The sequence below is a fragment of the Corvus cornix genome, chromosome 3 (assembly GCF_000738735.6).
Source record: "Corvus cornix cornix isolate S_Up_H32 chromosome 3, ASM73873v5, whole genome shotgun sequence".
NCBI classification, from domain to species: domain Eukaryota; kingdom Metazoa; phylum Chordata; class Aves; order Passeriformes; family Corvidae; genus Corvus; species Corvus cornix.
In genome coordinates this window covers 14,767,134-14,779,283 of record NC_047056.1, presented here as the reverse complement: position 1 = coordinate 14,779,283, position 12,150 = coordinate 14,767,134, and the positions used below count along the sequence as shown (strand labels likewise).

Here is a 12,150-nt window from a genome sequence, read left to right as displayed (position 1 = left end):
ATTATTTGATTTGCAGATAATGCATCCTTCAGAGAGGGGTAAGTGGCTCTACAGGGGATAACAAATCACAGCAAGGATTGTTTGTTCATGTTGAGTGTATCTCACTGGCAACTTAAAATACAACATCTCTGGAGGTGCTGCCTTTTGCCTCTGGTAGGCACAACCTGTTCATCCAACAGCTTAAGGAGCTCTTGCCCACAGCTGGCTTCTTTAATTGTAGCTGCTTTGATGACACATCCTCGACCAGGCCCTTGGCACTTCCCCCACAATGCACAGAAGATACTGAGCACTTGGAATTGGGTTACAACTCCGTTCATCAACTCTGTTAGTCAACACAACACATGAGCTAACTCTCAGGATTGCTCTGCCAACATCTTCTGGAACAAGGAAGGATAGATAACTTCAGGAAGACATAAAGTGCCAGCACTTCAGCTTCTTTCATGTCCATACAGAAAAGTCAAGACCTCACAGAGAGTGAAATTGCAATTGCACGTGTCCAAGGCTTCCCAGGCTAACACAGAGCTAGAAATCTACCATCCCTTGGTCACAATTTAACTTCTTTGTCTTAGTCCTCCCTCCTTTCTGTTATTGCCAATTCACCTGAAATGATCTAGCTGTGATTTTCTGCCAAAGTATGATTTCTCCCAAAAGCCTGAGGGATTTCAAACATTTAAGAAATGTCTGTTTCTAAAGATAGAGCTGATCTAATTTCTTGGAAGTCTTCCTAATGATTCTTTGAAGTGCTGTAAGCCAAACATGGAAATTATGGCTAAGCAGCTTTTAAACAAGCATGCTTTTAAGCAGTTTTAGAGCACATTATCTTGTTATTAATAACACTTTCCATTCAGCTTCCCAATCACAATAGAACATGCTTTAATTTTGTATGAAACTGGTACACTGGTGTGTTTTACTCGAGAGCTTTACTTCTATGAGCTGATTTAAACTCTCAGCTCCTCCTGTAGGAATATCTGCAATATCATGGTTCTAACACAGACCCTCACAGCTTCTGACACAGGAACCAATTAGAAAAAGACAGACACAGCAAGCTTTCAGCAGCACCAGCACTGTGTTCACATCAATTAAGTACTTCTTACAGTTCAATAAAACTGTCATTTATCTCCATTTATACACTGGAGTCTCACTGGTACCCTTTTGGTGTATACTTCCATAGAATTCCTTCCCAATCTGTACATCAGTCCAGATTTTCTAAAAAACAGGTTTTGAGATGGTAAGAAAGATGCTTGCAGTATTTTCAAGTCTCACAGGAGACTTCTTTCTTCCCAGGAAGGATTGGCTTCAATTCAATCAATCTTAGAAGAAAAATTCATTAATACAGTGCACTTTCTGTGAATAAATAAGGACAAAAACTTTTCAAGAGACACCAAAACTTTGAAGTTTTCCTTGCTTATGTCTTAACCTCCAACAAACTCCCTCCCTTCAGGGAACCCATCTGTCTGTAAGCAATAGGGAAGTAAGCATGTCAGCACCTTATACATAATAGTCAGCACCGTGTTATCAGCTGAATCCATGATTTCTCATGAATCACTGCTAGCCTGGCTCCTAAGATCAAAGTGTTCTCTGCCTGACTGTGCAACCAGAGAGAATTTAAAGGAAAGCAATATTACAAGGGTACAGAATAATTCAGGTACAAAACATTCCCCCGGCAACATTAGGAAATAAATCACTAAAATAATAATGGCAAAATATACCATTCTTCAAAGGAAACACAGCTGAAGGGAACGAAGCAACCAGGTATTTTTACAAATGGTGCTTCACCAGTGACTGCACAATAAGCTTTATGCTGGCATTTTTAAAATCTTTGACGCACACATATTAATTATACATTCAGGACCAAAGCATTGGCAGTGTCCTTGTTGTATTTGCAGCCTATGTGCATCCCCAAGTGCCAGTAAGATAGAAGACATATTCATATGTTTGTTCAAAGTTCTTACAAAGCAAACTACCCCTTAATGAAATCCATTATTTCTAGGGCACAGGTTTCCAAAAAGACAAGGGAAAGCAGTACTCATGACACAGATGGTAGATGCATCTTGCAGCCCAAGGGCCAGGGCAGCAGGAGGTGAAGTATGTCTGTGCCTTCTCTAGAAACAGCACACACTAAAAGCAAACAATGAACAAGAGTATTCCCTTAAAGCTGACTTGTAAGAAACAGCTAAAACAACATTCTAAATAAACATATGCTACCAGATTAAGCATATGCTACCAGATAAACCTTCTATGCTTAAAGCCAGAATAGAGCCATGCACAGCCCTTTAGTAAGGTGAGCCTTCAGCTACAGCTAAAACAAAGGTGTTCAGTTGGATCCTTGTCTGATTTTGCAGCAGGCTCTTTTCCCACCTCTTCATCCTCAGATCTAGACACAATGAATACCAGGGGCTTTGACATCCCGAAAAAATATCAGCTATGGAGCTCACATCCATCTCTAGCAAACTATGAAAGAGCACCAAACATAGAACAGTATGCCAAGAGAGTGGTTCCCAGCTGGTGAAATGGAGACACAGAAGTTTAAGCATCTTGCTGTAGACTACCCATTGACCCAGCCTGTGAGCCAAAACTTTGACTTGGGAGTTGCAAAATTGCGTGCTTTGCTCTAAATACTCCACTATTCTCATTCTCTGCTTCTAACAGAAGATGCCTCATGGAGGACAAAGCACTTCTCCCTGAGGGAACAGCTTCCAGGAGAAATGCTGGCCATTTTCATCGCCAGGTAGCTAGTGTTGACAGGATTGACCACCGTGCAGGAGAATGAGGAGAAGACTCATACCTATCCAGTATATCTGGGAGAGGTAAGATCATCCACTGCCATATTCCCAAGCCTTCGCTGTTCTCTGAATGCCAGAACGTCCAGCTCTGCTCCTTTCCTGTCTTGTTCTCGACCAGCACCAGGGATACATTTCCCAGCAAGACACCATGGATGAGCCACGATATTCGTAGCTAGAAGAAACAGAACATATGAGATTAAACATCACAAACATTATTCAAAAGTTAACAAAATACTCAATTCTTCTTTCATTGCTTTCTAATCACCAAAAAGTTGATTCTCCCGTCCTTGTACTCATGTCCTCCCTTTAGGAAACTCCACAGATGTGGAAGCCTGTAACACTTTGTATCTGCTATTAAACGTTGAAACTACTCACCTTTTTTTTTAATTTGTAAAGTTGAGTCTAAACCATCTGTTTTAGCTTTCACATATGTGTCTAATTTTAAAGGGATAAGCTTATACCTCCATTGTTTGCAGTACAAAGACTACGCTCCCCTAAGATGCCACCTAAGAGATTCAAGTAAAGACTAACAACTTTTTCAGCAATAAGCTTTTCTATTCCAGCAGCAGCAGCAAAAAACACAGGGAGAAGAGCTACAATAAGCAGGCATCACTAGTAATCACATCCACATCCCCCAGATACTCATTTAAAAAACCAGATTTTACTTTCCATCCCAGTCTCTACAGATTTTTCAATTAAAGTTCAGTAATAATTTGGTGGGTTTTTTTATTAATTAAAATACTTTAGAGAACCATTTTTCTAACATTTTTGTTATGATAATGTAATTGAATCCATTTCTATGCATTTATCCCTGTATGTAAAATTATTTCATGTAGTTTTCTCATTTTATGACTTTCTCTCCCTCATTGTATAAAAAGAAAAACAATTCCTTCCACATCAGGCTAGTTCTACAACCCATAGTAGATGACTATTGTCTTCTTATTTTCTGGGGAAAAAAGAAGAGGAGCTAGCCCTTTGTTGATAAAGAGCATAAGTAAAATACACATATATATTTTATTCAGGAGCTGGGTGTAATCTCAATAACCAGTAGAGGTGAGAATGCTGAAGGAATGAGTTTATTAGAGCTACATTAGCGATGGATGTTTTGGACACAAGAAAGTGTTCAGCACGGCCTCTAGTATCCATACATATTCAACAAAGCATTCTATATTTTAGCACTTCAAAGCCACCACCAAAGTCAGAAGGCTCAGAATTAAGTTTGTATTTTACAAAGGAACACCTGATAACATTTCTTATTTTCTTGCTTTGATAGCACAGAACATTCATATCCATTTCTCAGCATAAAACAAAACTGCTAAATTTTGCTTGCTGCTCCTATATCATGGTGTAAGTCTGTTCTGGCAGGCAAATCAGATGTAGGCATCAAAAGGACAGAAGTGTTGCTATTATTCCCAGTTTATGATCACAATTTTGGAGTGGGTGGAACAAAATTCTGGATATCCATTATATTAATTATCAGTACTGAATTTGGGTAAACACTACAGCTCATCTGCCTGCCTCCAAAGCTACAAAGAAAGAAGTGACTTTACACTGCAAAACTATGACAGAGACTGAATCATCTAGATGGGGCTCTTCTCTTTCTCTCCAGTCCAAAAATCACTGGAATCACTCCTGGGTCCATTGTATTGTAGGACCCAAGGTTTGATAAATGTACACACAGATAAGCCAGTTTGGGTCTGTGAAACCATTTTGTTACATTATTTTGGCCATGCATCCAAAATTGATGTGTAGGTTTTGAGTGGTTCAGCAAACTATCACAGAGGCCTTCCAGACCACTTCTGGGGACAAGCTGGTCAAGACTGGACACTGGTCAAGTCTGACTTCCAGCTCACTCCCACCCCAGCTCTGGGAGAGGACTCATGGAATCCCATGGTTATTTCCAGTGTTGGACAGTGGAAACCACAGCACTAAGTGTGAGAATTTTCACCTCCCAGACACCAGAGAGGAAAAGCAGAGTCAAGCAGGATGGCCAGGAACTATTTCAGATTCACAACATGACGGCCAAGGAGGCAGCTGAGGAGGGCTGAGTTCGTACCCAACAACCAGAACCAACACTGATGAGAGAGGCTGCTGACAAATGTTGGTGGTATAGGAGGCTAATGCCTTCAAACTTGGTGTCTGCATGGCTGCTCCTGACAGGTGACAATCAGGATGAAAGAATTTGTTGGGCATTCTATATTTCAAATGCCTACAAAGCAAGGCATTTTTTAGTGTGAATTTAAAGTGAAAATTTGTACCTTTCAGACCCAATAAAGTAATTTCCCTGTGAGAAAGATCATCAGGACTTAAATATTTGTTTTAATAAGTTTGGAATGCCAGTGGACATTTAAAACCTTCCACCTATACCAGGGAAAGCAACTCCTCTTACTAAGAGTCCACATGTCCACTTTTAGGACCCCAATGCCAATTCCCTGTGCAACACATTATGTGACATTTTTAATACAGGTGAGTTGGAGCAACTTCACCGTGCCATTTTGGTAATTTAAAATTTGAGAGGTAAAGCCCTGAAACTCCCACTAGGCAGAAGCTTTCAGACCTCTGTCTCTTCTGGAGACCTGCCAGAAGGTAAGAGGCAACATCTACATGGTCAGAAGTGAGGGAAGAGCGAGCCTTTGATAGCTGTTAACGTAACACTAGAGCAAAAGCTGAAGCAATTGATGAATTGGAATGAATGCCTTTGCACACATGTCAGCTGTTTGAAGGAAAGAAATAGCTGGCAATAGATGTGGGAGATCAGCTCATTGGCAAAGTGCAATATGCGAACTCTAATGAACTGGCTCTGAGTGAATCGACTGGCACTGTGTCCAAATGGGCATTTTTGGCTGTGATTTCCATGCTTTCTAAGCTTCACAGCAGGGCAGTCCAGGTCTTTTCACACCTGCTGAAGTGAACCAGAGCAGATGATGAGCTGGATACCACAGCAAAGGCTTCTGAATGGGGCTGGCATTCATTCTGTAGAATACAGCATCAATGATGGCAGATGGTACTACATACACAGGGTGTCCTGCAAGCAGAGCAGTAGCACATTTGGAAAAATCTAAATCTGGGCTGTTGGTGGAATACCCTAACGTTATGCATCAAACATCTCCCTCTGTGTTAAACTAGCAGCAAAATATTCAGGAGCTAGAAACATCACTGAGAAATTAATTAAGCATGGAAGGTAGGCTCGGCAGCACCTTGCTTTCTGGCTTTAGAACCCACCAGAGCTGGTGATGAGCTGTTCATATGCAAATTCACTGACTTAGTAAATGAAATGTTCTAAACTGATCTGGGGAAAATTAACAGGAGGGAGAGCCCATGGTAAACACACAGCATATTGAGGTAAAACTCAGGTCAGATGGCTACAGGCACTGCACTGCTAACACCATCTGGAAAAATGCCTTCTGAGAACCCCCTTAGCCTCTGAGTTGGTGGAGTTTCTGAACTGACAAACAGGAGACTCAATTAATCCCAGAAAGAAAAAACCCAAAAACCTAATCCTTATCAATATCAACAGGGCTTGGCAGGTGAAGAAAAACAAGGAAGGTAGATTTTCCAGCACAAGCTGCATAATTTCAAGACCACTTGAGAACTGAGACTTGCATTTTACTTCCTTACACAAACACACACACACACACAAAAAAAAAAAAAAAAAAAAAAAAAAAAAAAAAATATATATATATATATAAATATATATATATACACACACACATATATATATATACACACACATATATATATACACACACATCTATATATATACACACACACCTAGAACCTTCTGGTTGAAGTTTGAACCTGCTGACACCTGTGAGTCTACTTTAATGGCTAGAAACATTCCAGCATAAACTAACTCCGAGATGTCTGACCGAGGACCAATGACACACACTCACAGCAGCATAAATAAAACATTCTGCACTGACACCCTGGAGAGCTGCTGTTTCTTTTTCCTCACTTTCTGCATGGCAATGACACTGACTATTAGCATTACGGCCCTACCCGGCAGCAAAAGCTACTTGGCCATCTTTAACACAAGTGAAAAAAGAAACTGGAAAAGAAAAACATATTTCAAACAGGGCTTGCAGTAAAATATTTTTAAGAAGGCAGAGAAGAGTCTACAGGCATTTTGCTCCCAAGGAACTGCAGGAGTTGGATCTCACTGGTGGCTCTCCGGCCAGCAACACCTCAACTCTGCACCACAGGCTTTCAACTTGTGAGACAGCACATTACTTAGTTCTCATGCTCCCAAGTCCTTGCTCCCCCTCCATGATACTTGCTCAAAGGAATTGCTCAAAATTTGCCTGACAAGGAACAGTGGATTCTTGAAATGCAGACATTTATTCTCCTGAAAAACATTACTGTTTTCTTGGGTGTTCTTCACTGGAAGGGGAACAGTAGAAATTGTTTTCAGCTGTGAATGCACTGACCCAGTAAATGTAACTCATGTATTAAAGAAGCTCAGAAAACATCTCACTGTTGAGGAGAAACTGAAGCTGCAAGTTGGAATATGATTTGAACAGAATTAGGCAATAACTGCAGACACTTTTGCCAAGTCCCAGTGAGCTTTTTACATGAATATGAGCTACCTTTGACATGTGAAGTTTATCACACTGACAATATTTTTTTTCTTACTAGACATGAGAAATGGTTGCACATAACAGTATGAGCAAAGACATCTATTAGCACTGTTCAGCAATTCAGACTTGGACTCTTATGCATAATAAAGAAGATCAAAAGATCTTGGTCCTGGTTTTTGGCCAGATCTACAACAATGCATGATCAGACTCTCTTGCAGTCTGCAGACACTTCTGCTTTACATTAGGACTCAGGGGTGCAAGCAAAAACCATTTTTAAGTGATAGAATTATAATTAACTGGTCTGATTATGTAGCTTTAGAATACCTAGGCAGGCAAGAGAAGCTTGTGTTTTATACGAACAGATTCTCCCACTATTTATTCTCACATTGTTTCTTACTTCATTTCAGAAAACAGACAAAGAGAAAAATAAAAGCAACAATAAAAGAGAAAGTGTTCGGAATTTTGCTGTTGGAGTACTGTGGGATGACCAGCCTTCAAGAGATTTCAGATGCTATAGATCCTCTGATCCAATGTCACAAAAGCCAGGTGGGAAAGGAAGCAAGAGAAGACAGATGACAGTGAATAAGCTGTACAGATTTTAAAATCAACACTTTAAAATAAAGAAGTATGCTAACAGTATTCTGCCAAATAAAGCACATGAAAGGCTGAGCTAGAGGCATATCTATGTTGCATTTTTCATGCTCGTAAATTTTCAGTGTCAATGTTATTACCATGTATGCTTCTAAGTTATTTAAAGCTCAAGGAGTAGAGGAGAAAAGGAGACACACTCTGCAGGTGTCAGCACGGGGCTCAGAATGCACTCAAGGAATGATTTATATTATTGACTTACATGCCTTGAAAAAATGCAACACTTCTGCATAGAAAAGAGAACTGAATTAATAAACAGAGAGGATGAAAACATCTTTATATCTGTAAACCTAACTGAGAAGGCAAACTTCAACTATACCATTCTACATCAACATGTTATATTTATTTTCAAGAGAGAGTACATTTACATTCAAAAAGTAATTTCAGGTGTTAAAGAAATCTGGCTCAGTTTAGTGCTAACTTACATAACATAATGGTGGCTTTCAAGAAACAGCTAGTTGAAATGTCAAAATAGCATCAGAAGCGTATTTTCATTATTTTAAACATAGCCAAAAGCACAAAGCACATTTACTATCATAGGAATCTGTTTTCATTGCTTTCCAGCACAACTATACCCTTTAAAACGTTTGACCCAGGGCCTAACAGGAAAATGAAATAATCTGGTTCCTAATCACAAAGCAGTCCCTCTTGCAGAGTCACCTTACTCTATGGAGGTGCATGCAACAACATTTAAGGCTAATTTCAAATTCAGCAGCTCTGCTGTTACTCTCCTTCTCTATGACAGCCCACACCAAAGCTGCACACTTGGTTTTTAATTATCAGGCATGGCACTGAGATTCTGTCACAGATTCCCTTGAGCTGAGCAAAGCACAGCCTTTCTAAAAGTCATTCTCCAGACTGCTCATATTTCTGGAGTGACTTCCAAGCAGAAGGAGTAGTAACAACCCACCACAAAACGAAGTCTTGTAGGGTTGATGCAAGACTACAGCCCAGGCAAGTACAACTGTACCAGCCTCACAGAATGCAGTACTCTGGAGCTGGTCATCTCTCTCTTTATGAGAGAAACCCACACACTTTGGGAAGACACAGGCATGTTTTTTATGATCTACAGGTACCACAACATCCTTCAAGGCCTGAGGATGCAGACATCAGGGAGCATCTCCAAAAAATGAAATGAAAAGCAAATCGGCACATGTGACTGCACCTGTACAGCAATAACGGGGGACTGAGGGAGATGGGATTGTCTTGTTGTCTAGGCAGGGGAGGTCAGAACTGAGTCTCCAGCTTCCACACAAAGGTGAGTAATCCCTGGGCACCTGCAACACTTTTGTCAGCTCTCTGACTTCTTTGCAAAGTTCTGAAAAGTAGGTGGCCATGATAGTTTGGAAACTGCACACCTAGGGGCTATCAACTGTGGCAAAGCAATTAGTTTTGCCATGGGTAGTGTCTGAGATGGCAGCACTTCCTTGGATTTAATTGCAGTGTGGTTTCCTAGATTCCCAGACACCAGTACAGCTACTAATGACATGCATATGGATTTCTTCTTCAAAATGAGGAAATGCCTACCCATCCCATGCTCCTCTTTGCCCTGTCAGCATTGCACAGGCCAGATGATTCCCACTCAGAGGAGGGAAATCTCAGTGTGACAGAAGGGGCAAATAATGCTGTGCTTTACTGCTCGAGCTCTAAAAACTCTGCCTTTAAATCAGGTCCCTGGTTGGCTTAATTCTTTGCACTTTACGTGCATTCCTACGCTCAATTACACGTGCTTTGCTTCCAGTGAACTTTTACATGTGAGTTAAAAGATTTTCACTCTTGATTCCTGTGACTGACTGGTTCCAGAAGTACTTCCTGAGCTTTTTGTTGCATCTCCCCTTTCTGGCTACTTCAGGGTAATGGAGCATCTCTTCACTGACTATGTGAACCACTTCCTGCATTCACCCAAGATTTAGTAGAAGTGCCACAGTTTCCCTCTTCCGTACAGAGTGGGTTTTAAGTACAGACTTAAAGGGGTCAACAAGCAAAGGGCTCTACCGAAAGTGCAACATGAAAAAATAACAAAGGCTGTCTGGACTGCAAACAAGAGATTCTTTGAAGCCAGGATACTCCAGCCAAGATTTAATAAAACAACAAAAGAAAAGAAAAAACCTAGCAAGAACAAAGGGCAGCATCACAAACTGACTGCTTTGACCTGCAAAAACACTGAAGAATAAAGAAAATGAAAATATAAGGCTGCTCAAACCAAACAGGAATGAAGTGCAATACAAAGCTGTACACAAAGTGCAAGGCACATTAGGGCTAATCCCAAATGTGTGGGAAAGTACAGGCTGTGTTATTACAGTATCTCCTGCGTGCATTTTTATCCTTTTCCCATCTTTTGATGCATGTGGGGCAGTACAGAGTAGGTGAGGCTGACGTTTCCCTTCCTGAGTTAACAAGGAGCCTCCTACAGGGCATCCAAAGGGCAGGCAGCCCTGCATGCTCCTGGTGACTGACCTCAGGCTGGAGAGAGCACAAAGATGGAGTGTCACACTAGTCCTGCACTCAGTGACAATTCATATGCCAAGCTCAACCATGCTGTGGTGTCTCCAATACTAACACCAACATCACTGCAAACAGCTGCCCAGAACCTCAACAAGGAAGGTCTTTGGACCAGGCTGGTCAGTCACCTCCTTTGCCAGTCTGCCACAGTATAAGATTTAACAGCCAGGCTGAGGGAGAAAAAAGAAGCTTGAAGCATTAGAAACTGTGTCTGGCACCCACTGTGGACTGCTTGGTGGTTTCCTTACACTGAGTTCTGGTTCCATGGACATCCTGGCCAAAACCCAGAATCCTCCAGCCTGGTAAACAGCACTGTGGCAGGTAACGCTCCTCATGCTGAGGCTGAAGTAATTAATTCCTACTAACACCTCAGGCTAAAGAGCAGAGTGTCAGCATCTACTGTGGTGGGTATGATTGGTCTAATATGACTGGATAAAAGAAAATTAGGGGATAAGGGGAAAAAATAATAACTTTGTTGAACAGCAGGTCTTGTAGTGCCCCAGAGCTTCCATGTAGCAGGGAGAGAAGAGAGTGGAGTCAAAATGATCAAACTGGGGATGTTTGCTGACCTCCTTGCTGCTCTCAGGAGAGCGAGCAGGTATCTAAAGGATCATGAGAGCTGGATCAAATATAAGAGGAAGGGTGGGTTTATGGCTGGACCTGATGGTGGAAGAATAAATGGATCTAACTCACACACACACTTGCTGAGATCCCTTTGCAACATGAATTATGAGTGAGTTTTTTCTGTGGGATTTCAGCTGCCAGAGAATCTGTCCTGGTTGTGACATGCCAGGTTAAGCTGTCAGCAGTGACAGGTAAAAGAAAACTCATCTTTTAGTGCCTGAACTTGAGCCAGTTCAATCAAGAAGTGGTTGAGGGTGAATAAATGCAGGACAGCATTATAGTATTTCCACAACCTCTTTTCTGTAATTTCACTATTAGGAAGTTTGTTGGCACCTATTGAAGGAATAAGTGCGTAGGGAGGAATATCTCCTTTCTCCTCTTCTGTTGTGTTGAAAAGTGGAATTAAATTATTCTGTGCACAGACAGATTGTTCCAGTAAAATAGAATTTGAAGCCACCAGGGACCCACTGAGAAGAGAAGCTTTTACACTATATGAAAAGGCAAGAGACAAAACCCTTGCCAAAACTCCTTCACTCTTTATTACCGACAGCTGCAACGCTGGATGCGTCCGGATGCCTTTTAAGTGCCAAGGGGAGTGACAGAGGTGGGATGGCAGGCGAGCAGATGAAATACATGGCAGCTTCTCCCCCGACGGCAAGTTTAATTATTTGCAGTGTTGTATACACAAGAAAAAAACACACAGATATTGGGAAATCATTCACTGTGATTCCTGTGTCAGGTGGATTATGAAAAACACTCGCTCTTGCTGGTCCATGGCTGAACAAGACCTTAAAATATTCAGAACCTGCATATGCCTTTGTCACAGATGGGAGGAAAAACAAGGTAGAATATATTTCAAAGACAGAGAACATGAATATATCAAGAGAGCAAAACCAGAGGCACTTTGCTCTATGAACTGAAATATCCAAAAAAGTGAACCAAAACAAACTTTAAGCCAAAGAAACACCTTCTTCTATGTAGTTTAATTCCAGAGAACTTTCTAACACATCCTCTCG

At 41.1% G+C, this 12,150-nt stretch overlaps 1 protein-coding gene across 2 annotated transcripts in view; it reads right to left on the bottom strand.

Moving 5' to 3' along the window:
• ALK (ALK receptor tyrosine kinase) overlaps positions 1-12,150 on the bottom strand; it is a 313,097-nt gene that overhangs the window by 57,346 nt on the left and 243,601 nt on the right. For both annotated transcript variants that reach the window (XM_039569696.1, XM_039569697.1), the window contains exon 9: positions 2,786-2,955. In XM_039569696.1, coding sequence (XP_039425630.1) covers positions 2,786-2,955 — 170 coding nt within the window. The remainder of the gene's footprint in view (positions 1-2,785; positions 2,956-12,150) is intronic.